General features: G+C 54.8%; 1 protein-coding gene across 7 annotated transcripts in view; it reads right to left on the reverse strand.

The window, feature by feature from the left end:
* The window catches only part of MPRIP (myosin phosphatase Rho interacting protein), a 153,173-nt gene that overhangs the window by 56,167 nt on the left and 70,235 nt on the right, over positions 1-26,771 (reverse strand). For 4 of the 7 annotated variants that reach the window (XM_029928055.1, XM_029928052.1, XM_029928054.1 and 1 more), the window contains exons 4-7: positions 14,300-14,451; positions 9,316-9,400; positions 3,586-3,799; positions 2,046-2,559 (exon numbers count right to left, since the gene is read on the reverse strand). In XM_029928055.1, the coding sequence (XP_029783915.1) occupies positions 2,046-2,559; positions 3,586-3,799; positions 9,316-9,400; positions 14,300-14,451 (965 nt within the window). The remainder of the gene's footprint in view (positions 1-2,045; positions 2,560-3,585; positions 3,800-9,315; positions 9,401-14,299; positions 14,452-26,771) is intronic. The other 3 variants (XM_029928058.1, XM_029928059.1, XM_029928056.1) reach the window with 1 other exon arrangement.

Genomic DNA, 26,771 nt, shown 5'->3' on the forward strand with positions numbered 1-26,771 from the left:
TGCCAATATGGGATCTGCTCTATTCAATCAGGACACAGGAATCCAATCAAGCACAGGGTGAGCTAGAGTGCAGGCCTAGCAACATGATAGCAGCCCATGTCAGATATCATTAGGGTAAGAAAGTGACATTACAATGTTAGGATGCAGAGCTGGTGGGCTCCAGGGTTGCCAACACCAGGTGAAAACCCATCTCCATGGTGGCAAGGAGCATGCAGAGAGGAAAGCCCCAGAGATGCCATCTACCCCAGGCTATTACACAAGAACAAGTTCAAAGCCAAGCAGGTGTGCTGAATGTTAATTCTTCGGTCTGCCGCGAACCCAGGGCACAGCTGCCCACTAGGGAGCCTCTAGGACCCACAGCCTGCCTGCTGGCCAGTGCAAAGCCTCCTCTGCCCTGGCCCACAGGCCTCCTAAGTCTCTGGCAAGCCCCTTCGCTTATCTATTTACTTAACTGCTTCAAGGGCAGCCTTGGCCCCATCCTGGGTCACATCACAGGAACAGGGTCCTTCTAGTTAAGGGCCCATGTGCATCCTAGCTCTGCTACACCGGGCTGTCCCTGTGAGGAGTCACCCTGCTCATCTCTGTATGGGACACAGGCACCTCTTGGGGGTGAGAATCAAAGAAGACGGCCAAGGGCTTGAAGGCCGCCTCCCAGGCAACAGGTCAGCTTCCTTCTCCCTCTGCCTAGGAATCAGGCACATCTGTTTTCTCCTCCTTTTAAGACCAACAACTCTGGGCATCTCCCCCTTATTCTGGAGGTGGACCCACAAGTGCACAGGTCCTTTCCACCTGGGGCTTTCGGAGAGCAGGTGGGTATTAAGGGAGCAGGAGAGAAAGTTGCCCTGCTCACAGCTGGCCCCTCAAGGAGGGAGGCTCATCACCGCCCTGGCCTGTCCCCACAGCATGCCCCAACTCTGAACTTTACTTAGGCTTCAGCGGGGTGGAGAGGACATTCTGGGAATGCTTCGGGAATGTAAGTTTGAACCTCTTTTTTGGAAAGTGAACTTCTTTGGGAATCCAATGAAAAGTATGAATCTTCTTTTCCAGAAAATGTACGTGTGGACTCGCCAATCATTTAGAGGGGTTCATGGACCTCCAGCAGTTCGCCCTTGGCCCAGGCGAGACCCCCATTGTCCAGGCTCCGTTTACAGACTCAGCGATGGAAGCACCTATTGGAAGGGGGCACTCCACTGCTGTGATCCAGGTCAGGGCCTCAGAGATGGAACCAAGTTCTTTCCACAGCTCTGTGGGAGGCATAGGGCCAGTGAACAAGAAAAAGAGAAGACAGAGCCCTCTCTTCACACTACAGGTGAGTTCTATGCCTCTGTCCCGGCCTTTGTCCCAGGTCCCATCTCTAAACCCCGCCTCTCCCCAGGAAGCTGTGGTTCTGCCAGCCTCCCCATTTCACATTTCAGCCAAGCCCAGGTGAAGAGCCATGCTGTCAGGCACCCGGGGACCTCCGAGGCCACCTCCACTTCCCTGGGACTGCCCGTGGCTTGCCCCTCCTCCTTCCGTGCCCTCCACCCATGCCAGGAGCAAAAGGGCAAGGGGAGTCCCACCTGCACCTCTGGGCTCTTCCCGCCTCCATGGGCACCTCAGAGAACAGAAATGGAGCAGTCACATAAGTCCCAGCAGCCCTTAATGCCTCAGTGTCAGGAGGCCCTCACAGGATCTGGTCCCTGGCCTAGATCTCTGGGTGTCCAGAGACCCTACATTTCTGGCTACCGGCGGTTGAGTTCTGTGACCAGAGCCCAGGCTCAGAAAGGAAAGGCTCCCCACATGTTCAGAACAGAAAGGGAGACCAAGTGTGCTCCCCCAAGGAATGGTTTGGGAACGTCTGTGCATGTGTGTGTGAGGTGAGGAGAGGAATGTGTGCATTAGAGTGTGTGTGTGTGTGTGTGTGTGTGTGAAGAGAGTGTAAAAAGCATGTAAAGGAATACAGGAGTGTGTGTGTGCACGTGCATGTGTTTGTGAGTGTGAGAGAGAGACTGCATAAAGGAGGGAGGTGTGTCTGTGCACATGTGGCCCTCTAATCCCCTCCTTACCTCCGCTCGTTGCCAAACAGACGGGCCACCTCTTCCCTGCCAGGGCTCCGGGCCCGAGTCCTACGCTCCAGCCGCCTTCTCTCCACCTGGAAGGCTTCTCGGTGGCTGATCCTGACGGCCTTAGGGACGTCGGCTAGAGCGGCATACTGCCTGCTGGCTTTAAAGGCAAAGGTGCGCCCCAGTCTCTCTGCTCCCCGCCCCCCAGCGCTGCTGGAGTCCATGTGTGCGGGGGGCCGGCTGGCCATGTCCAGGGAGCCAAGGGAGCTGCTGCAGACCATTCGGCCGGGGGGTCGAGAACCTGGGGAAGGAAGGGGATGGCCAAGCTCCTGGGAGGGTGGTCCGGGGCCACTATACCTGTTGTTGGGGGTGCTGGGGCTGGGAGGGGAGAGCGGCGGCGGCAGCTGCTGCTCCTCGGCCTTCAAGTCCTGCTTGGTCTTCTCCAGGGAGAAGTAGCCGCTCTCTACCCGGACTTTGCGGCCACAGTCCATGCGGTCGCTGCTCATGGCGCTCTCCTCTGGAAGAGAGAAGGGGGAGGCGGGAGACACACTTAGCCTGCCGCCGTCTCTGGTTTCTGGGAAGTTTTTAAAGTCATGTATGGCTCGCCCTAGGGCAGAATCATGGGACAGGGATGAAATACCCTTCCCATACCTGTGTCTCTCTCCTAACCTGGCTGCCCCTGCTAGACTGCCCTGGGGTCCCTGAGCTTATAGTCAGGGGGCCTGTTTGGGAAAGTAGGATTCCTCACCCTGGAGAGATGTCTCACCAACAGCTGCTTCTTAGCAAACATCAAGGAGGAACCAACGGCCAACTAGCTGTTTGGCCTTTTAGTACGTCTGGGGGCAACAGAGGCAGGGGACCTTGGCAGGACCGGGAGGAGTGGATGGGTGCTACCCATGGAGCGGCACAATGTATCTTGGCCCGAAAGAAAGGGTCAGTCCCAACTGTCTCTTTGTCTCTAATGAGCTGGACAAAATACAAATGGGAAAGGCCAGCCTATGTCATGCGCAGCCCTCGAGGGCCCAGACCAGGGAGGCAGAGGCTGCTGCCCTGCTTCTGCTCAGGTAATTCCACAGTGCTCAGTGAAGGGAGCACCCGCTTCCCTACCGCGCCCAGGGGCTGGGCCGGATGTGACAGAGAGGAGGACAAGGCACACGGGCTTCCAGGGTCAACAGGCCGTGAACACAATGCAGGCATCGTGACAGGAACCAGGGGCCTCCTGGTACACAGACCTCATTCTGGAGCACTTTCTCACAATACCCACCTGGGGCTGACAGAACAGGGGCTTGTCTTCCTCCTTTACAGATGGGATTTTAGAGCTACAGGGGTGAGGCCAAGGCCAGAGTCCAAGAATCCCACACCTGCCCAGGCCAGGCCCTGCCAGGGGCTGACAGACACAGAAGGTAAAGGAGCCTGAGACCCAGGGCTCGGGACTGGGCTCCACTGGTCCCTGAGTTCTCAGTACCAGCTCTGTTGGGATGGAGGCCTGTTCTAGAGCTGTGAGATCGGGCCCCAGGACAGCCAGCCCCAGGGCTCCCCTTACCATCTTTACTCTCCAGCCCGGGTTCCCTCAGTGTGCTGGCAGCGGGAGGCTGGCTCTGGCTGGGACTCTGAGCTGGACTCAGGCTGCTCCCGTCGGGCTGGTCCTTGGCCCTCATTTCTTCCTGCCAGAGTGTAGACTTGGTGGTGGGGACTTTCTCAGCACTGGGGATGCTGCTGCTGCTGCTGGTCACAGCCATCTTGGCCGGCCCTGGCTCCTGGGGGAGAGAGCAGCGTCTGTGCAGCCGCAGCGGCACGAAGCCTGAGTCGCTGCACAGGTCCTGGCTGCCCGGGCGCCTGGCTACAGGGGCTGCCAAGGTCAAGCACACTGTGTCAGTGGCCCGGAATCCCTGGAAGAGGAGGCTCCGAACAGAGATATCTTGGTCAGGTGAAAGCTCTATCTGGATGGCACCATGGCCGTTTCCCTTCGACAGCCATCAGTGCGCCCAGGCTGCCTGGTCTTGGGCCAGGTCTGGCAAATACATGGAGCAGAGGCTTCGCGTTTCTGCCTGGAGCTCCGACAGCAAACACACGCCAGTTTTCCTTGCCCACAAAACCAGAGCCCAGAGTAGCAGACTAGCCGCTGAAGGGGAGATGACAAGTGGCTGCCTCAGAATCTGTCATTCCTAGACTTGTAGGTGCTTAGGACACGAGTCAGGAAAGACGGGACGGGGTGAGGAAAGAATACACCATCGAGACGGCCCACTGGGAAAAGGCAAAGCATGTGTTCACACAACACCCATGCCGGGCCAGCCCGTGCCCCCCTCTCCTCCTGGTCTGAGAAAGCTCAAACAGGACATCCGGGACACTGTGTGAAGGAAAGAGTCATGAGATACACATCAAACATCCAATCCACACGCAAGCCCTCCCACCTCCCCACCCACACGGACCCAGATGGGAAGAGCGTCCTTCCCAGCTCTCCCCAGATGGGAACTGGTGCTGCTCTGTGGGAGAAGCATTTGCGTGGAGGTACTTACCCACATACAGAGAGTCCATTTCCAGAGCACGCACAGAGCCGTATGTCAGCCGCAAACCCAGAGCCCGGACACGGGCACGGCTGGGGTTTCTAGCTGCCCAACAGCCCTAGCTCAGCTGTGCTTGGACCAAGTCCTGGGTGCCAGGTATAGAGGGCACTGCTGGCAAGGTGGCTTTGCTCTCAAAAGGGAAATGTCTCAGCTGTCTTCCCCAAAACATCAGGATGATGTACAAATGCCCACCTCCCACTCCCATCCTAGTGGCCAAGTTTTGTTTTTAGAAACCCACCTTAACCCAACCCTGAGTTGCAGCCCTTGGCGAAGATTACAGATGACACACGTGTTGGTGTGTCTGTGTGTGCGTGCACACACATCCAGGATTAACTGCCGGGTCAGCAGACAGCCACTGAGCACATCCCACGTGCCGGGCTATGGTACATCACCGTACCATCCAGTCCTCACCAACACACCTCACAGAGGAGGCGGCCTGGGCTCAGAAGCCATGTTCGCATAGCTAGTAAGGGGCAGAGTGGGGCTTCAAGCCGTTCCCACCACCAGGCACCCTCAGGAGTAATGGTGGGGCGGGGGAAGGATGCTTTGGATGGGCATCCTAAAGGACCCATGGAGAAGCCCAGGCACCAGGTATCTCAATGTGAAAAAAACAGGCATTTTACCAAGGTTTTCCTTAGCTTTGCAAGGATTCCAGGCCTCATGGGGCAGGATAAAGACAGGAAGGCTCTTCCCACAGACCCAGCAGACACCCGACTGCCAAACAGAGCTATCAACAGACCTGGCTCCCAGGCTGCAGATTCCCTACAGCTCTGACCCACCTTGAAAGAAGTGGACTTCTTGGAAGAAAATAGCAATGGTTTCTGACAGTCTCCTGAGGGCTCCAATGAACCAGGCTCTAATGATCTAAGGAGTGCCAGCCCCAGGGCCGCCCGTCCCTCCTGTCAGCCCAGCACCCCAATCCACGCCCCAGCAAGGCATCCCTCAAGCAGAAGTCACTCCAGGTCCCCCTGCCATGGTCCCTCCAACAGCTGAGCCTTCTGTTCAAAGGCCAGAGGCAAGATGCTCTGGGGGGCTCAGGGTGGAGCTGGGACTACTACAGAACTGGGTGGGGTGCCATGCAGACTGTCCCCAGCAAGTCTGTCTCCTCTGTGGAAGACTGGCTGCATCAAGGATGGGGAGAGGTTGCCCAAAAGGGCCCAAGAGGGAGGGGTGGCTGTGCTTGTGAGGGAAGGGGCCGTGGCTGCTGTGGCCCTCAGCCCCATGTGTGTGTGAAGGGCCCACGGTGTAGGCACACCCCTCTCTGATGCTGGGTGATGCCAGCACTGAGGCAGCAGGCCGCCAGGGATTCCCAAGAGGCCGAGGAAATTCTAGGCTTGAGATCCAAGGGGCCATGACAGGAAGCCTAGGAAACAAACGCATTTCCCAGCACCTCGTGGCTACAGACCCACCTTCCTGCCCTGGGCCTCTCATCCTGTGAGGGCTGGTTGCATCTGCAGATCCCCCCTCGTGCTCCACACTTCTGGAAAATGCCTCCCAAAGAATGAGGGTCCTGAATGGCAGCCAAGGTCCATAGCCAGTTCTTTTTCTCTCCTTTGGAGGCTCAGCTTTCTCTCGCCTCTATGCCAAGCCTTATCGAGCCAGTGGGGACAGAGGGCCAGTCTGGCAGCAGGAACAAAGCCACGCTGGCTTGCCGGAGAGGGGACTGGGTGGGTATGTATGTAATCTCTGGGTAAAGTTGCTTTTCTTCCCCAAAGCGGATGTGTGGTAAGACTCGGCCAGGTCAGGGCTGTGTAGCACTGCCTCTGTTCCCCACACTGCCGCCGCTGTGGTGGAGAGGGTGCTGGGGTTACAAAGACACAGCACACAGGTGCCTGAGGACGAGGGAGGAGGCAGAAGTGCCAGGTTTCCCATGTGCTAGTCCCCGCACGGTTGCGGGGCCTGCCTGCTCAGGGCTCTCAGCATCTCGCGGCTGTAATGAGGTCGGTGCTGTTCCTCTGGCAGCTCACAAAGGGTTTTCAAGGTAGGGAGGAAAGAAGCAGCAGAGCAGGAAGGGAGCCCCAGGCCAAGGGGCCACTGGAGCCTCCGCATGCTAGCTAACCAGGCACCCTCTCCGGAGGACGTCTTATAGAAGGCCTTCCTTTGTACTTCCCAAGCACAGGAATGGAGCACGGACCCAATGAAAAGAAGGATGTGACCTGGAGCAGCCAACCAAGTAGAAAACAAGACACCCAAGAAGAAATGGCAGCTCACAACACACGTGTGGGCCTGAAAAGAACGAGTATACTGGACCAGGAGGGACATTCCTCCCGGGGTGCCTCTGCTCACACCGAGACGGGTCTGTTGGTTTATATGTCTCTCAAGGAAAATCCAGAAGCAAGTGCCAAGAGCTGGAGGGTTGGGGAGATGGGAGAAACCAGCATTCCAAAGCTCTACCTGACGAATCAATGTCTCTCAGGCCTCAGGCTTTGGAGGCTCCGGCTGGGCCAGCCTGACTCCCCAGTGCCCTGGGCTCTGCTGGGATCCATGCCCCAGGCCTAGAAGGGTGGCTGCTCCTGCTGCAGCCTGCCCCCCGTCCTCCCTCAGGGCAGGAGTCTCTCGCTGAGGCTCTCAGGAAGCCACTCTGTGAGTGTACTCTTCAGGGCCCCAAGTCTCAACTGCCTGAGACATCCTTCCTAAAGGGGGGCCCTGTGGCCTCTCCTCCTGAGTTTCTGGAGGGCAGAGCATGGCACAGCACAGTGACACTTCCAGAGCCCCACTGGTTTTACCTGAAACTCTCCCAGGCCACAGAGAAAGAGGCCAGATTCGGGGTCTTGGGTTCCTGCCTCGATGGGGGGCCCCAAGGCTTTAGGCTTCCCTCACTGCCTCATTTAGGGTAACAAAACACTGTCAGCATCAGGCTGTAGAGGGTAGGCCTGCCCAGAGATCCCCAACTCTCCTCTGGAAAGACCCCACATCACTTCATGAGACTGACTCACAAGGAGATGGGTCCCAGATGAAAGTTCTTAGCTTCCAGAAACAAGTGGAATCAAAAATTATACTCTTGGGAACAAGGGGCAGAAAGATGAGTCCCTGCCAGGCTGGCTTCTGTTGGGGCTCAGGAAGGGGTAGGCAGAGCAGGCTGGGACCCCTATACTCTAAGAACCCTCAGAGAAGTGGGGATCTCCCCACCCTGTGATCACATGGCTCCTGCTACCAACGGAAAAGGTGAAGCTCAGCCATGGCCAGCAGTATTTAGAGGGAGCGGACAGCCAAGGGCAGGGACACAACCAAATTCCCTGGTGTGGGCCGAAAGCGTCTACTGCACATGTAGTTGCCTTATTTGGTGGTTGGAGCTCCGCTCTAGCGATGCTTCCAAGACATCACTATGGAAACGCAGGATAACGTTAAGCGCTATTACTCTGCCTGCGATTTTTTCTCTCATACCAGGCAACTTCAGAGGATTCGTGTGCATCTGCTATTCCCCAGTAGGAAGCCCCACTCTCCACCTCCAGGAATGACTCCAGCTGCATTCTGCTGACTTTCTGCTGGGTATACTACCTTCCGAGGATGCTGGCCTGGGACTCCTTGGGGAAGGTGGACAGACAGCAGACAACAACCATCAGCTGAGAACAGCCCCAGCGCTGCATCCCATCAGGGTCTATGCAAGAAAGCCCACAATGGTGCGCGAGGGCGGGGGACTCAGGCCAGCACACACCTCCCAGTCCTGCCCAGGCTGACCTCTGCCACTCAGAGAAGCGGAGAGCAGCCAGTAAGAACTGTGGAGCCCCAGTGGGTGGGCAGGTCCTGTGCTGGGCTGGCTCTCTGACAGACTCTGAGCCTTGTGAGATCCCAAGGGAACCCGATCTCCATTCTGCTCACTCCTAGGGTTGCTGTGAAGATTGATCAGGCAGGGCAAGGCACTCAGCAACTGTGGAGTTTGGAGCAGTGAGGAGGAGCATCACTGAGGGCCCATAATGGGCTCACTGCTTCCTTTCATGCCCACAATAATCCTACAACCAGATCTCAAAGGGCCCGTTCCATGAATCAGTTTACTGAGGCTCAGAAAGGTTAATCTGCTCCGTCAGGGCCTGAGGAGCATGAGGAACATGGCAGGGAGGTGCCCAGCCCTTCTGGGTGCTCTGTGTCCTTGCAGAGGAAGAGCATGGGCTTTGGGAAAGCACTGGATCTGGTGGGACTATCCAAGCCGCCTCCTGCTCTGGTCACATGGGAGGTAGGACTAGAGAACAAGAGTCAAGGTCGTACCAAGTTTTTTCCATTTATGGTCCAAGTCCAGAGCAGGAACACTCCTTGCTGGCCCTGCTTCCCAGCCTGCTGTCTGTAGGATCATCCCCGTGTGTCAAGTAGAGCTGAACCCAGGCCCTTCAGCAACTGTGGTGCATGAGGAACGTGTGCGCAGCAGGCAGCCTCCCAAGCACGCTGTGTGCTCCCTAGCAACTGGCAGGACAGCCAGGGAAGGGACACTTGTTGTCATACTGCTGCTCAGCACCGGCCCACTCACTGGAAACCTCCTGGGGCCGCCCCAGAGCCTATGCATAGGCTGCCCTGGCCCGTGGACGGTCCTGCCCTGTGGCTTGGAGGAGAGTACCAACTGCAGCCCACAGACCACTGGAGGGAAGGAGAGGACACGCAGGGCTGATGACCACCTCAGCCCCATCTGGATCCTCTTCCTCAGCCCTAGTTTAGGCTGGTTCCCCCTGGGGAGCTCTCAATTCATCCCAGCTCCACTGAAGTGATACCGCCTTGCCTACCTGCGGTGTGGGAGGCTCTACCTTCCGCTTCTTCTTTTGGTTCTGCTTATTGGTCCTGGGATAGACCATGAGCATCTCTAGCCATCTGGGGAGAGAAGAGGAGGGAATACTGGATCAGAACCCTGCTCTCAGGGATGAGGAACCTTGTCCGGTGGTCTAGACACCAGGCCCAATGCTTCCTGCCTCGGGGTGTCCACCCAGTGGCCAGGCCTCTGGGCAGCCCAGCAAGGTAGAGCACGACCCAGATTCGAGCCACTACCCCTGGGGCAGGGAGAGCCAGCAGCGCAGCCCAGGACAGGCATAGGCTATGTCGGAACTCGGCCCAGGTGCTGACCCCACAGCGACCAGAGCGCAGATGGAAAGGGTGGTGTGGCCAGCCCAGGCACAAGGAGTGCTTCACCCTGACTGGGCAGCAGGCCTGGACTGCAGGCCTCAGAGTGTGGAGCACATCACTGTTTCCATCATTGATCCTATCTTCAGGGCTTAGACTTGGTTTTAAAATTATCCTCCCAGCATGGATTTGGCTAGTGTATAGACTGGCTGCTGTTGGGTGTCCTTTAGGGCTATCGAGGCGAGAACCAGGAGCTGTGCGACTGAAGTTCTCTGCAGTGGGTCTCTTTGGGGGACTGAGCAGCTGACCTCCCAGACCTCACTCACCTCTGGGCCCCACCACCTGCAAACTGAGGGCTCTGGGCACCTTGGCTTTGGGGAAGGCCCAGTAGAGCTGCCCAGGGACCAACCCCAAGGCCCACATGTTGCAAGGTCCACTCTGGACCAGCAGCAGAGAAGGCAGCAGGGGAGTGTGGGAAGAGCAGTGGCTGATGACAGGAGGCTCGATACTGATCTGGCTCTGCTGCTCTCTAACCACGACCTTGAGTGGCTCCCAGCCCCTCTGGGCTTCAGTCTCCCCACCTCTGAAACCAGGAGGTGGATTAGGCTGTGACACGTCCACCACTTGCCTCACCTGAGCTTCCTTAACATCTGGGAGGGTTGGATGAGGAGGGGCAGGAGGAGCGGAGGGCAGGAAGAACCTAGTGATGAAGGGCACTCACTCTAGAGGGGAAAGAACAGCAGGAGATTCTGGCCTCCCTTCTTCTTAGAACACGAGGGTCCGTGCTGGGCCCGTGGCAGTGGCCGAGCAGCACTGTGAGGCAGAGCCCACGCTGTCAGCAGCCTGGCTGGAGGCTGCAGCAGCCACCGGTACCCGAGCCTGGGTCGGAAAGAAGGGCTCGCGTCTCTTGCACTCCCAGGTCCTTCTTTAATTTGGGGTGTAGGAGGGAAGGCCAGTCACAGTCCATGACCTTCTAGGACTTAAGAAGGTTTTTGCTGGTTGACAGCGGGCAGCGGGGAAAGTGGGGAATCACAGCCTGGACAGAGCCCAGCTCAGCTCAGAGCAGGTAATTCTCAATTTTCTGAGAGAATAAACAACTGCCTGCACCACAGAGACTGAAGACACAGGCCCTGTGGGTCCCTCCTCTGCAGCTTGTCCCACGGCAACAACAGAGGCCATGATTGTATCTGCAAGGCCAGCAGATGAGCCGACTCTCTGATGGCCTCACTCATGTAATCTGAGGAACTCACATGCTCCTGGGGTCACAAGACCCACTTCCCAGCCTGTCACAGGGGCCGACAATTCTCTGGGCACTCCAACGACCCCTCTCATAGCCTCCCTTAGGAGGGGAGAAGAGACTACTTGACAAGGTCGCCTGGTCCTCTAGGGCCCCAGAAGCACGGGGAGTGTGACAGGTATGTGCAGATCCTGGGGGGTGTCCTGCGCCCGTGCCCATGACCCATGCAGACAGAAAGAGATCTGTGCTGGAGACGCAGGCCTGAGCACAGGCAGGGGTGGGCTGGGCTTGGAACGTGTCCCCTGAACTCGGACTTCTCAGGAAGCCCAGGAGGAAGCATGCAACACCATTCAGATGTGTTACCATGTAAAATATACCCAGGGAAGAGAGGAGAGAAGAGGAGTGAATACGGACACAGGATCAGTCATGGATGTGAGTGCCAGGGACGTGGCAGAGTGTTCCCCAACTCTGATAGTAGAGCCAGGGTAAGACTGAGGGGGACCGAGCTGAAAGGCAGGGGCACAGAGAAGGGGGAAAGCTCGGACTCACCCCAGCTGGAGAGCATGGAAGAGCTCCCTCCCTGCCAGCTCCTCTGAAAGACCCACATTAAGCTATGCCCCAAACACTCTGAAGGCTCCTTCTGGCACAAGAGAGCTGGGAAAGAGAACTGCCGACTCTCTTCATCCAGCTCTGGGAGAGATGCTGCAGGCTGCTCAGGGGCCTCTGTTCAGAGAGGACCCCGGGAAGAAGGCTGGATGGACTGCTCCCGACTGCTCCCAACTGCTCCTGCTCGAAGTCAGCCCAGAGCAAGTGTCTGCTCATTAGGAAGCTGCGTGCTTAGACCCATCTCAGGGTCTCAGGGCCCAGATGAGATTACCTGGGCAAAGGAGCTGTACCAGGTGGTGAGGATGCCAAGGGAGGGGTCCATCCACAAGGGCGAGAGGCAGACAAGGGGGAGGGGATGGAGACAGAAGTCTGTACCGAGGGGACATCACCCCACCTGTCTCCCGGAAGGAGGCCAGGTGTCCCAGCAGGTAGCGTAGATGGGGAAGCTGCTGCCTCAGTGAGCCACCCCTGCTAGGACCCAGACCCAGGATGAGAGAGGAAAGTGCTGGGTGACTTTGGCTCCAAGTAGGCCACTCAGCCACCGCACAAACCTCCTACCCTCATGACAGCGCAGCCTACATGTGGGGCCCTGAGAGAACGTGTATCTGGTATTGTGGTCCACCAATGACCTTGTCTTCCCACACTGCATGGGAATGGCAATCCACAGTCCCCATACAGGTGGTGACCTTAGGAGGCCTCCTGCCCTGTGGCAAGTGCCTGATGGTAGGATTTAGGCCACCTGTCAGAGACACTATCAGATGCCAGCTTCCTAATGTCATGTAGCACATCACTACATCCCTGACTTGGTCCCCCAGTCACACATGACCCAGCCTGTCCTGAGGACCTTGGAGACTCCCCTTTCCCATCCCACCTGCTAATCAGAACCCTCCACAGGACCTAGCTCCCAAGGGTAGATGTCCCCCCAAGGAATCCAGGTGGGCAGTGGGGGCTTGGCCTAAGTGTTCTGTCAGACAGGCTGCAGCAGCCAGTGTGAGCCAGGAAGTGCAAGTGGTCCAGTGCTATCGCTCAGCCCTGGAGGGTGGTCCTCAGTCAGGGTCCTCTCGTTTCTAGAGCTTTAGTCTCCCAACTTTAGGATGAGGGTTCTCTCTGTAAAAGATCTCTATACTCTTTTTTCTTAAGTTTTTTTTCTTCTCAGTTTTTTTAAAGTTAAGCTCGAACCTATGACCCCGAGATCAAGAACTGCAAGCTCCTCTGACTGAGCTAGCCACGCGCCCCATGCTCTTTACACTCTTAAGCCACATGGTTTTGGAATTAAGGCTAGGGAGAGGCAGAGGCAAAGGGGTCCTCCTGTTTGCCCCCAGGAGTTAGAAATGCAAACCTGCCTCTCCATAAGGGAAAAGGACTGACACCCTAGCATAGGGTCACCTGGTCATGCAGCAGTGCAGCTCTGGCCCTCTGTTCCCCCTTATCACAGAGTGGACTTGAACTTTTGAACTCGGCCAAAATTGGGGACCTTCTGACCATTGTCCTCACTTCCTCATACAGCAGCCTTAGCCGGAGATCCTGAAGGATAGTGAGGCCCATGCCAGAGCTCAGAGTCTTTTTACTCATTGAAACCAAAGGCTTCACGCTCTATTTCCCTCTACTCTGTACTGCAACAATCAGCCTGGGACCCCTAGCCCCCCAGATTTACCTTCTCTCAGAGCTTTCTCTGTCTTAAAGGACCAATGGGATTTTCCAAGATCCGGTGCCCAAGCTCCTGGCGGGAAGCGGAGCCTGCTCACTATGCCCGTGCTGTGTGATGGTCACACGGAGCTGGTAGGTGGTGCCCCAGGAGCAAGGACTCGCCGTGTGGGTTCAGGAGCATGGAGCTCTGCTTCCCTAGACTGTCGGCCTGAAAACCAGGGTCCCTTCCCACTTCCCAGGATTCCCCCAAAGCCTCTTCACAGGGCATGGTCAGGGCAGTGGTGTGACTCAGAGACTTTCCTCCTACCTGGACAAAGAAGCCAGTGTATGTGGCAGCACTGGAGTGACGGCTGTGCACAGGCACCAGGGATGGCGAGCAAGGCACAGCCTCCCCCCTCAGGGACCTGCTGGTAGCTAAGGAAGCCACATGTGCACACAGACAATCTGCGTCTCTTGTAAGAGCCAGCTGATGGCGCCAGGTGCCTCAGGGGGAAGGCTTCCTGGAAGAGTGCACACTCTAGCTGACTCTCCCAGACTGAAGGATGGAGGGATCATTCCAGACTGAAGGCAGGGTGGCAGTGAACGCACAGAACTAGTGGGCAGCAGGGCCATATGTGGTGACAAGCAGCTCAGTGCTGAGGGACACAGGGTGGTGGAGGAGAGGATGGAGGGCTGCGAAGGGTCCCCTTCAGGGCCAGCCAAGGAACTTGGACTTGCCCACCAAGTGATGGGGTTTTCGGGAGGAGAGAGGCAAAGTCAGATGAGCTCTGGGGACTGAGCCCCTGCTGGTCGACTGACACAGGTGGGGGAGGTGTGAGAATGGAGGTGGGGAGACCAGTGACAGGCCTAAAGAAGACGAGGCAGCCCTGGAACCGGGCAGTGCCAGCAGAGGGAGGCGCCCAAGTACACAAGACATGAAGAGACAGCCTTGGCGAGTATGTGGACATGGGGATGACGCAAAGGCGGGTGGAGGGTGAGGCCAGTTTCTGGCGTGGTGACCAGGCACACAGTAGTGCTCTGAAGAGAAAGAGGGGACTCAGAAACGGGAACACGTTTGATAAAGAAAGGGATGGGGATACTGCGCAATCTGTGCCAAAGGAAACTGGTCCGAGAACCCGCTGGGGGGCAGGCGCCTCCTCCCGAAATGTGTGGGGCAGACTCACCCGCTGATGATCTCCTTGGTCTCTGCCCGGATGAAATGCTCCTTGTCAGGCGTCAGAATGCACAGGGAGAACTTCTGGCCTGTCCGGGCCTCCCCATCCACCACATCTGTGCACTGGTTCATGTTGATGGTGCCCTGAGGCAGGGTTGTGGGCTGCAGGAAGAAGATGGGGCAGGGGGCCGCTCAGAGGCCGGCTCTCATGGGTCTGGGTAAGGCAGCACGGACTGTCCCTGTAGCCCCAGGCCCTCTCAGCTCTGTCACTTGGACAGGCACCCGAACCTCTCGTGGCTGTGTGGATCCCCAAACACCACAGAGGCACCACGGCCCCACTTCCTCCCTACCCATCCCCAGGGAGAAGAGGTGACAGGTCTGTTCTACTCGAAGGACAGCCAGCTGGACATTCCTGTCTAGCTGGAGAACAATATCCCAGCTGGTACTGGGGGAAGGGCGAGAGACAGGAAGGGGACAGCTCTGCGAGGACAGCTGGGAGGACAGAGGCGGCCAAGAGCCAGGTCTCACAGGGGTTACTGATCCAAGAGAGCAGTGAGAAAAGGCTCCAGAGGAGGTGGTTCCAAAATAGCAAGGTTATTTTTAGAGGCAAGGAGGGGGCCAGAGAGAAGCCACATCCTGGAAGGCAGGCTGGGGGGCTGGCAGGCTGGAGCCACACACGTCATAAATGTTTTAAGGCAGGCCAAGCCCATTCGAGCACCGCCACCCCCCAGGAGCACCCATGAGGAGTTGCTATAAGGCTGCCTGGCCAGCACCAGAATAACAAATAACCTATTTTTTTCCCTTTGTGATACTGTTAGATACTGAAATTGAGGACAGAACACCAAAAACAGGCAAAGAAGGCTTTAAATTCCTACTGGGGTGAGAGTTGGTGGGGAAGACCTTCCTAAAGAGGATCTGTTAGCCCTGCGTCCTCTGGCCTTTCACTTTCCCCTCAAACAGGAAGGTGCTCTTGGGAGGGAAACGAGGTGCTGTGGCTGTCACCAAGCCAAGGGCAAAGAGCTCCTGGCCTGGAGTCAGGCAAGGCACTACCTTAACCCCCTTTCTGGCGGCTCTCATGAGGAGGGAAGCCCTGGCCAGGACCCCAGTTGGTGTGGGGTGGCTGCCCCCACTTCCAGGGCAGCCGCCAGCTTCCCTGTGGAGCTCCCCACCCCCCTCCCCAACCTAGGACTTGGCACTTCCTTGGCTGGGTCCCTAAAGAAGCAGCAAGAAGAGAGCAATGGCTGCCTGGCTGCCTTATCAGGGGTCTCCCTCCCAGAGCTAAGGGTGGGTCCTAGCCCTGCCCAGCTGCTAGCTCCCTATTGCCAGGGCACAGGGAAGGGGCCTGGTCTGAAGGTCAGGATGCTGGGTCTGGCGTGGACGCCAAGTTTAGACCAGCTAACCTCACTACTGGAAAATCTTAATCTGTCAAATAAAAGGAAGGAGGAAACTCCTAGACTCTTCCAGCTCGAGCGCATATGAGCTTCCTGGTACCTTCCAGGCCAACCCACCAACATTTCTGACACACTGCCACCGCTCTCCTTATTCTCTGGTGTCTAACTGCAGGGGGGGCGGGGCGCTGAGTTCCAGCGACATCACCCAATATGGCTGCTGGCTTTCTGGTCCACGGTGGGGGGAGAGGAAGGAGCGAGCTTCCCAGCTCCAAGAAACCTTTCCTCAGGCCGCCTCTGGGCTCAGCCCATCCTTCCTTACGCTCAGCTCAGAATGCAGGCAGCAGGGCAGGAGAGTAGCTGTGAGCTCACAGGCTCTGACCGCTCTCGGGCCGCTGACTTCAGGCGAGAACAGAGAGAAGCCGGAGGCCCACTTCTGAGAGGAGGCACACCCATAGTAAGCCTAGTGGGGTCTGTCAGTGAAGCTGCCTTGGAGCATCTCTCCTGGGGCCTTCTGGAGAGTCTCTGAACTAGGAAAGGGAGCCTGGTGGCTTATCCTGCAAGCAACCAATCTGGGGGAGGTCCTTCTGGAGTAGCGAGCAAGGCTGGTAGCCTGGGATTGCTCCCCAATTTGTCTTCTGGCTGGGGAGGCCCACAAGCATCTAGTCCCTGTCCCCACCCCCAGTGAGTACTGCTCCCACACCCTCCAACTGCCCGCATGGTCCTCCCAGGCTTCCCAACCTCCTCACTCCAATTCCAGCCCCTCCACTCCAGAATTTTTCTTTTTTTAATTTTTAACATTTGATAGAGAGAGAGAGACAGAGCGTGAGCAGGGGAGGGGCAGAGAGAGAGGGAGACAACACAGAATCTGAAACAGGCTCCAGGCTCAGAGCTGCCAGCACAAAGCCTGACATGGGGCCCGAACCCGGGCGTGAGATCATGACCTGAGCCAAAGTTGGACGCCCAACAGACTGAGCCACCAAGGTGCCCCTCCACTCTGCAATTTCTAATCCCAGGTCTCCTCTGGCATCATGCCACTGCCCCATCTGAACCCTCTTTGGGCAAACTAAGGGTGGTAACTTCTGATCTCTTAGCTTAGCCTCCCGCATGCCAAAGCACATGCTCCCCCTTGGCACTGACAAGGCTCAGGGATTCTCTGAGGTGGGTCCTTGTGCCTGAAGCAAGGGCACTGATGCTATGGACTACTGTAAGGATAAGGGCCCTGAGCAGGGCCACAGAGGGGACAGGGGACAGCAGAGGGGCTTCTCTAGGGTCACTTTTCTTCCTTTGTCCTCGATGCCTACCCCAACACTTGGACTCATGGGTGTCACCAGGTGGCAGTGCATGCCCACCTGGGATGCAGGGACGTAGTTATCTATCTGTGCCCTTGCACCAATACCTTATACACTATAACATACGTAACGCACAGGTAAATTAAATGGGGACGATAAAAACACACCAACAGAAATTCTAATACTTTCTTCTCACTGTATCACTGAGTGGGCTTACCTTTAGAGACTAATGTTTCAGGGTTCAGGGTCACGAAACTGTTCACCATCCCCTCTGGCACACTAATTGTGTTTGCTGGACACGTAGCCACCAGTCACCAGCAAGATTTCCCAGCTAGCCCTGACGGCAAATGCGGTCATGGGACCTTGTCACCAGCTGTACCGTAAGAGTTCCTACAACTTCTTTGTGCCTCAGTTTTTGTGTGTGTGTGCAAAATGAGGTCTCTACCTCCTTCCAGAAGGGCTTTCAGAGTGTCAATAAAAGGCAAAGACATAACAAGCTGTGGCCAAAGGAAATGAATGCTTATTTACTATCTGTGTGTCAGGATCTCATAATTACAACCCCTTCCATGCCTCCTTAGATATTACTTATGAGGCAGGCATTATCTAACCCTATTAGACATGTGGAAAAAGGGAGCAGAGTCAACTGCGGTCAGAAAAGGGAGAACTGAAAAGTGATCCAGGTTCCTACTCACAGGTGCTGTGAAAATAGTTCTTCCTGAGTCTCCACAGTGCCACCTGGGGAGAAGCCTCACCAGCACCAGGGCGACCTGCTATGAAGGTATTCACTTTCCCGGGGGCTCACCGAATGCCACGCCCGGGGCTGCCAACCCCAATACTGCCATCCCCATCTGCTCCTTCAGAACTAGTCTGTACTGGAACCATGGACTGGTTCAACCAAGGGTCTCCGGAGAGCTCTCAGGCCTGGTGTGGCCGTCCCCACCTCAGGGCAGGAGGAGGCCACACCCTTCTTCATTCTCAGAGCTGACAGAGAGAAAAGACCCTTGACAACCTGTTCTCCTGGCTCAACTAGGCCTTGTGCTTAGAAAGCAAGGGCAGAGGGGCACCTGGATGGCTCAGTCGGTTTAGTGTCCGACTTCTCAGTTTGTGAGGTCGAGCCCCATGTTGGGCTCTGTGCTGATGGCTCAGAGCCTGCAGCCTGCTTCAGATTCTGTGTGTGTGTCTCGCTCTCTGCCGTTCCTCCACTCACCCTGTGTCTGTCTCCCTCTCTCTCAAAAATAAACGTTAAAAAAAATTTTTTTAAAGAAAGCAAGCAAGAGCAGATATCTAGGCTGCAGTCCACATCCAGCCAGAGGGAACCCCTTGCCCCAGCACCATCAGCAGAGAGGCCAGCTCCATCTGATGAGCTCCCTGCTCATTCCACACTTCCAGAGATCAGAATCCAGGCTGCTACAAGGCTGAGTGGCACCTAGTAGTTTTGCTCAATTTCAAAGAAGAGATGGCTGTCCACAAGCCATCCAACTCTGCTCTGTTGCCAGGTTATTGGTTAAGTCCTCAGCCAGCAAAGTCACCAGATGCTCTCTGCCACCTGGGAGCTCCAGTCCTCTTCTGGCCTCCACACACATCAGCTAAGGTGGTAGAGCTGCATCAGTGTTAACTGATCCCAAGGCCAAAGACCATGTAAGCATAAAGTGACTAAGCAGGACGGCCAAGACAAGGGCCTCTCTCTAGGGATGTGACCACACCCTGCTGAGAGCCCAGCCCTTCTGTCATTTGCCCCCTGGCCCACAAAAGGGAGCCTCTGCCCACTGCAGCCGGGCACCTGCCAGAGGCTTGCTTTGGGAGATCCTGCCACAGCAGCCTTACCACCTGGAGACCCCCATCCCCATCCCATGCACTTACGGAGAACAGGCCTCCTCCACTTCTTGCTAGATCTAGAAGTTTGGGAAGGTAAGTTTCTAAGAGCCGAAGGGAAGGAAGAGGAAAGTAGGACAGACATACAGGAAGGGCCATTCAGAGCTATCACAGTACCCCTTCCTTCTAGGCAGCTGTGCTTACAGAACCAGGCAAGACTTGGATGGAATGGGCTACTCCAATGTGCCCCCCTCTCCCCATTCAGATGGGAAAACAGGGACAAAGGCTTTCCCCCAGGGCAAAGAAGTGCTCACAAAATCTGAACTCAACCCAGGCTACTGCAGGTCCTGTAACAGTTCGTGTATTTCGAACTAATCTGCCCACGACTGACAGAGAAGAGTGCCTTTCACTGCGGGATGAACAGCTGTATGGCACACGCACACGGAATGAAAAATGATGGGACAATCCTTTCACCGCATGCACTACATTCCGTATTACGTTCTCTCATACTCCCCATGATCCACTTCGGGAGTAGGAAAAGCAGTGCTACCTGGTGACAGCGGTCAGCCCGCACGTCTGCTCGCTGCCAAGAGCAGCGGTGGAGTATATGCTCCAGGAAGGACAAGAAGACCACCTTTCAATAGGAGCCGCTGCGGTAAGAATAATATTAATTGTCTTCCTGGGTTGGGCAGGTCTCTGAATAAGTAGTAACAGGTTCACCCTGATGACAGCCACAGGAGGAAGGCACTCTGAAGGGCTTGACACCCAGATGTGCAAGCTGGGGCTCAGAGTGGTAAAGGGGTCTGGGGTCACCCAGACAAGGGGGCCCAGGGTTACTGCAGAACCTGTTGGCAGGCAGGATCAGGGAGGGCCTATGCAGGGGCACGCCCTCCCCCGCCTCCCAGAGGTGACAATAATGGCTCCCACAAGCTCCAGTACAGAGGCCATGGGCAGCCACACTGGAGGCTTGGTCAGGCCTTCAAGCCAACTCCAAAGAGAGAGAGCATGTCCTTTCTCTGGGATTAAGGAGGTTAGATCTGAATTTCCTATGCAAGGAAGGTGGCCCGTGGGGAGCTTGGCTGAGTACTGCAGATCATCTCAGGCACCCCCGGACCCCCATGCGCTGAGAGGAACACGCGCTGGTCAGGATCACAGAGACCGTCTCTTGGCTCTTCCTGCAACTGCCAAGCTGCTCAGAGTCCTGAATTTAACACATCATGAGTCCCTCTCTCAAGAGGTGGGACACCAAATGCCATCCAGGTGTAGAATGGGCCACCTGACTCTCAGCCCTCTTTACAGGAATATCCTCAAAGTCCAAGTTCTCAAAGGAAACTGGCAAGACCCATGGAAAAGGGGTCTTAAGACATACCCATGAACCTGCCCAGAACTAGAGTGAGCAAAAGCCCCCGCCTAACCCCTCTGACAGCTCAGAGAAGCCTTCCACCAACCTCGGCCAGGGCCTCAGGGCAGTGGGGATGGACGAGGGGCCGGAGTAGGTGCCCACCACACAGAACTTCTTTCTTCCCATTCCTTGCCCGGCAAGAAGCCAGCTAAGTCCCCCGGCCAGGCGTGTGGCCAGCCTCCCATGTATTCTACAGTCCTCGTGGTCTGCGCGACAGCTCACGACCGTCCTTCACACCGTGGTCCTGCTGTAAGTCTTTGGGTGCCACGTCTGTCTCCATGGCCTCACATGGCCTCCTCTGAAGGGAGCTGGGACTCTGTACCCCTCTCTGCCCTTTACAGACTCCAACATGAAACCTGACTGCTGCAAGTCTGCCTACATGTAGGAGGAGGCCAGGCCAGCCAGGCTAGGGGGCTACGGAGTGGGGGCCTGTCACCTGTGGAGCCACTGCTACAGGAGAGGAGGAGCCAGATGACTGCAATCCCAGCCCCCTCTTCCCCACAAAGGCTCAGAGACCTAATGTAGCCTCTGGGCTTTACGTTTCTAGAACGCACCAGCCAAGAAGAGCACCACCTTTGGTACAGAATTCTAGCTCTGCCACTCACCACATAAGTCACCTTGGGCAAGCTGTCAATTTTAAGCCTTTGTTTCCATTATGGTAGTAACGATACCCCTTACTTCAAATGTAAACTGGAGCCGCTACTGCAAACAAGTTAACCATGGAGTTGCCATATGACCCAGCAATCCCGCTCCTAGGTTTATACCCCGAAGAACTGAAAAGAGGTGTTCAAAGAAAACCTGTACACAAATGCTCATAGCACCACTATTCACAATTGCCCAAAGGTAGAAACTGCCTCTATGTCCACCAATTCTAGTCATACAACAGAATGGTGTTCAACCACAAGAAGAATGAAATACTGACACATACTTCAACACACATGAACCTTGAACATTATGCTAAGTGCAAGAAGCCGGAGCCAAAAGGACACATGTTGTATAAATGAGTTTAGATGAAATATCCAGAATAGGCAAATTCATAGAGACAGAAAGAAGATTAATGGCTGTCGGGATGAATGGGGGAGTGGAGAATGAGGAGTGACTGCTTAATGGGTATGAGATTTTCATTTGGAATGATGAGAAAGCTCTGGAACTAGACAGTGGTGATGGTTGCACATTATAAATGCACTAAATGCCACTGAACTGTACACGTTAAAGTGGTTGAAGCAGTACATGTTTATGCTGTGTATATTTTACCACAATAAGAGAAATGCCTTACCTCACAGAATTGCTCACAGGAAGTGAGGGCTCAGGGCTAGCACACGACCCAGGCTCCCTCTCTTGCTATTTCCCAGTGCACACACACACTCCCCACCAAGTAAGGGGGTGGTGGAGAGAAGACAATTTATTCAACACATTTTCTGCGACTGCCTCAAGGAAAAGCACGGGGCACATTTGTCTCCTACCCAGGGACAGAGAAGAGGCCGGCAGGGCGAAGAGAACTGGCCTGGCTGGATTGGTGGGGACTCTAGGCACCATGGGCCATCTTCTCCCTGAGAGGGCAGGAAAAGCCAGGCCTTCAAGCCCACACTGGAGGCCAGTGTCTGGCCCTAAGATGGCTAAGAACAGGCTTTAGAAAATGACAGGCCAGACCAAGGGGTTTATCTAAGGGCAGAGGAGCAATTTCCTTTCATTCTCTGTGTCTCCCAGGCCGTATCTCAAGGCCCCGGGAAAGATCAGAGTCTGGGTCCCCATCACACTGCAATGGGGCCACGTGTGGGGCGGGGTGTCTGTCCTTCTTTGGAGCACCGGACACTTCACCTGCACTGTGGCCTAGCCTTCCTTCCCACAGGCTCCCAGGCACTGGCCGGCCCACAAGTGCATGTTGCATCCACCCCTTTCCCACTGCCCACGGATCCAGATGGGGTCTGGGCGCTGGGAGCCTCTGGGAGGCGTGCTGGAGCAGCTGGCATTCAGCGGGAAGGTCTGTGCTCTTCCCCCAGGCATGGCACTCAGCTCCTGAGCACTGTTCAACAGTTAGAATCCAGCCTAGGGTGGCCTCAAAGATAATGGTCTCCCTGTGGTCACCAGTACTGGCCCAAGAATGACCTTTCATGAGCATAAATGTGGCCAGGCCATTTTCTGCCTTAGCTGCTCCCACAGCTTCGAGCCCACACTCTCTGCCCCGTGTTTGAGGCCCTCAGGAGCCCCATCCTCACATCCTGCCCATGCTCACAGACCTCAGTGACCCACCAGTGAATAGGCTGGCCTCCTTTATAGCCATCTCCTGCCAGAGACGCCTGCCTCACATCTCTCACCTCCCCTCTGAAGGGAAGAGCCCTGCATGTAGCTCTGAGTCCACTTTCGGGTCTGTCCATCTGTTCTCCACGATAGATAGGAAGATCTTAGTAAAATTAATTTGAAAAAAAATTAATTTGATTTTCCTCTATATGTGTACACTGGCACCATTCAAAATGAGCTTCAGCACTTATATTTGAACGATATATGAAGAAAAACCAACTCCTCTAAGTTTACATTGCAGATGCATTGTATAAATACTGTTTTATCTACAAATATTCTGTAATATGTACAATATTCTACTTATAAATATTTATACAGAAATACTATGTATAAATATGTATAAGTATTATTTTATTGTTTATTTTATTTGAGAGAGAGAGACAGAGTGAGAGAGACACACACACACACACAGAGAATCCCAAGCAGGCTCCACCCCATGACCTTGATAGCCTAAATCAAGAGTCAGACATCCAATGACTGAGCCATTTGGCACCCTTCAATATCTATTTATAAAATAGGAACACCCAACCTTACCCAATCTCATTTTTGTTAAGTGGGTAGCCATATGCTCCACGTGCAAAGGTAACAAGTCCTCCACCACCTGGGCGGGGGGGGGGGGGCAGGAAGTGCAGGAGCTGGCCTCAAGGAGATGCAGGGCCCAGAAAGGGAACCTGACCACCAGAGGACCCCCGGTCTGCAGCCAGCACCCCTGAAGCCAGCAGATGATAAAGATGAAACACTAGAGGTGGGTGCGGCCATGCTGCATAATCCCATTTGTAGGAAATGGCCAGAGCAAGTAAACTGATAGAGACAGAAAGTTGATCAGAGGTTGCCAAGGCCTGGGGGAGGTTTAGGGGATGATGGATAAGGGGTACGGGGTTTCTTTGGAGGGGGGAAGGAATGTTCTAAAATTAGATTGTGGTGATGGTCATACAATCCCGTTAGCATTCTAAAAGGCAGTGACTTGTACTTTCACAAATAAAACAAGACAATGCACAGGGACAGAAATAATCGGCATGTGGCCACTCTTTGAGAGATCCTGCTGCTCCACTCAGGCCCCTGCAGGAAGAACGCTCACAGTCTGCTGCCTCCAACCCAGGCCTGGAAGGCACCCGATGCCCTTCCCTCTGTCACGTGTTTCAGACGTGGAAGTCACGGCCCAGACAGGCACAAGCACGAGAGCCCAGCTATCCAACACCTAACCCACCTCAGCACATTACGTCTCCTGCAGCAGCGAGCCAACCAGCCACAGAGAGCTAACGTGCTGGCCACCAGGCTCCGACAACAGGCATCTGGGCAGAGTGCACAGCTGAGGGCTCCAGCGGGTGGTGGCTTCTGCCAGAGATGATGCTCAGTGAGCAGGTGGCCCTGTCCCTAGGAGGTTCCCTTCAAGATTTGGCTCTGGCCCACACAAGGGCAGGGTGGGCCTTCTGAGGCACCCAGGGCTTCCGTGGATTCAGCAGAAAGGGGGCCACAAATGGGGGACCCCTGGCTAATCCCAAGCAGCAACAGGAGCTGCATCCAGAGCCGTGGCCACACTGGGGCTGCAGCCTGGGAGCTGCTCAGCCCAGTACAGCACCCTCAGGGAGTCCGTGGGGTGCTGCAGAAATGACCCACTAAGGGCTCTGTCAGCCAGCCAAACTCATTGCCTTCGTGGGGCACTGTCAGGGTTGACTACACTTCTTTTCTTAAGGGAGAAAAGAATACAAGGACTTTTTTCATCGGCTGCCATTGCCAGGAAGTTCCTTCTCTCACCTGCTGTGCCGGACTGGCCCGCAGGCCTGGGCCACTGGCTGGGCAGCAAAGATGCTGAGGCTCCCACCAAGCAGCCAGCACTCTCAGCTTTCCTTGGGAAGCCGTCACCGCCCAGCCAAGGCTCACCTTGCTAAGACCCGGGGCCAGGGAACACAGAAAAGACTATCTTTTATCCTCCTCACCCGCCCCGCCCCCCCCCCCCCCGGATGATAGCAGGACTCCACAAGAACCAAGGTCCCACAATACCGTATATGGCAATTAACTCAAACTGAATCGAAGACCCAAAAGAGAAGAGCAAAAAACTCCTAGAAGACTAAGGCAAACAGCTTTGAACATCGGATTTGACAATGATTTGTACAGGACACCAAAAGCACAGGCAATTAGAGAAAGAAACAAGACTTCATCAAAATTAAAAACTTTTTTGCATTGAAGGACACTATCACAAGAGTGAAAAGGCAACCCACAGAATGGAAAAAAAAATACTTATAAATCACATATCTGATAAAGGATCAACGTGCAGAATATATAAAGAACTACAACTCACCAGCAAAAAAACAATAAATGAGCTAAATTTTGGATAGACAGATCTTCAAAGAAGATAGAAAAATGGCCAATAAACACATGAAAAGATGCTCAACATCAGTCATTAAGGAAAAGCAAATTAAAACCATAATGAGATACCACCTCACACCTACCAGGATGGCTCTAACAAAAACAAACAAACAAACCCCCCCAAAAACCTGAAAAGAAGTGTTGGCAAGGATAAGGAGAAATAGAAACCTTTGTGCATTGCTAGTGGGGAGATAAAATGGTACAGCCACTGTGGGAAACAGTTTGGCAGTTCCTGAAAAAATTAAACACAGAATTACCCTATCATCCAGCAAGTCCACTCTTAGATATATCCCCAAAAGAACCAAAAGCAGGTATTGGAACAGATATTTCTAGGCTTATGTTCATTTTAGCATTATTTATAATAGCAAAAGGGAGAAACAACCGAAGTGTCCACTGATGGATAAACAGATAAACAAAATGTGCCCCCCCTCCACGGGAATATTATCCAGCCACAAAAAGAAATGAAATTTTGATACGTGCTGTAACATAGATGGACCTTTAAAAACATTACAGTAAGTGAAACACACCAGACACAAAAGGACAAATATTAGTGTTTAATTCCTATGGGATGTAAGTTTGGCAAGATAAAAACGCTCTGGAGACAGATGACGCTGATGGTTGCACAACAGTGTGAATGTACTTAATGCCACTGAATTGTACACTGAACACAGTTAAGCTGGTACATTTTGTGTGGTACGTATCTGAAGACACACGCGCACACGCAAACACACATCCTGTCCAGGCCAACTTGGATTCCCACACTGGGAATAACAGCAACATGAACAGTAGGAACAGAAACAGGGCGACGAGCAGAAAGAAACGTGTCGTTTCTGCTAACACGCTCCTTGTCCAGAGACGCAGCCCGGCCAACTTGAGCCCAGCCTACAGTGGCCAGCGTGCAGTCTCCCCAGTGGGTACAGAACAGAGGCCTCAGTGGGCACGAATCTCAACCCTCCTACTCTCCAGCTTCCTATGCCTACCTCTCCCCATTTCCAATCCTCACCTTGAGGGCAGGAGCAGCACCTCTCCCCCCAAAGTATGGATCCCAGAATCCTGCTCGAGATTAATACTCTCCTCCAGGGTATCCATACTTCACAGCACAGGTGGGCCGGGACAGCAGAAGAACGATCTTCCTGGAAGGTGTGGTGGGAACAGGTCAACAGGCCTCCCTTAGTAAAGCTCACTTCATTCTCATGGTGATAAATGTAAATAAAAAGAAAACAAAGAATGACCCCATTTGGGGTAGTGAAATGAAGGACCAGACTGGAAGCAAAGCAAAGCAAAGCAAGTACAGGGCTAGGGAACACTTGTGGGGAGACCCCCATGGAGGCCAACAGAGGCCGAGCGCAGGAGGAAGTGAGTGCTGAGGCCGCGGGGCAGGGACGGGCTGGGGCCAGCCCGAGGAAGCTGGTGGGCACGGCTGCTGGAGAGCTGGAATGAAGGGGGTCCGAGGTGGCCACAGCCTGCCGGGCCCAGAGGACGTGACCTACTACGGACGTGTGCCAGCAGAGGCGGCCTGGCTAGAGCTCACAAGAAGACTCTGACCGCAGATAAGTGAGGCAAGTAGACGAAACGGTGGCCCAGACCCTGATGGTGTCAGGGGCAAAGAGTGGCTGGATTTGAGTTACATTGAAGGCAGAGCCAAAAGGATGTGAAGCCTGTGAGGCTAAGGAAAAAGAGCAGACGAGGATGACTCTTAGGATTGGGCCTCAATGGCTCAGGGCTAGAGCTGGTGCTAAACTAAAGAACTAATTTTTCTTTTCTCTTTCTGTGTTTGTTTGTGTGTGTGTGTGTGTGTTTGTGTGTGTGTGTGTTTGTGTGTGTGTTTGTGTGTGTGTGTGTGTGTGTTTGTGTGTGTGTGTGTGTGTGTGTGTGTGTGTGTGTATACTTGGCCTATATTCCAGCTACCTTTTTTCTATCTTC

This window comes from Suricata suricatta, chromosome 17 (genome assembly GCF_006229205.1).
Source record: "Suricata suricatta isolate VVHF042 chromosome 17, meerkat_22Aug2017_6uvM2_HiC, whole genome shotgun sequence".
NCBI lineage: Eukaryota > Metazoa > Chordata > Mammalia > Carnivora > Herpestidae > Suricata > Suricata suricatta.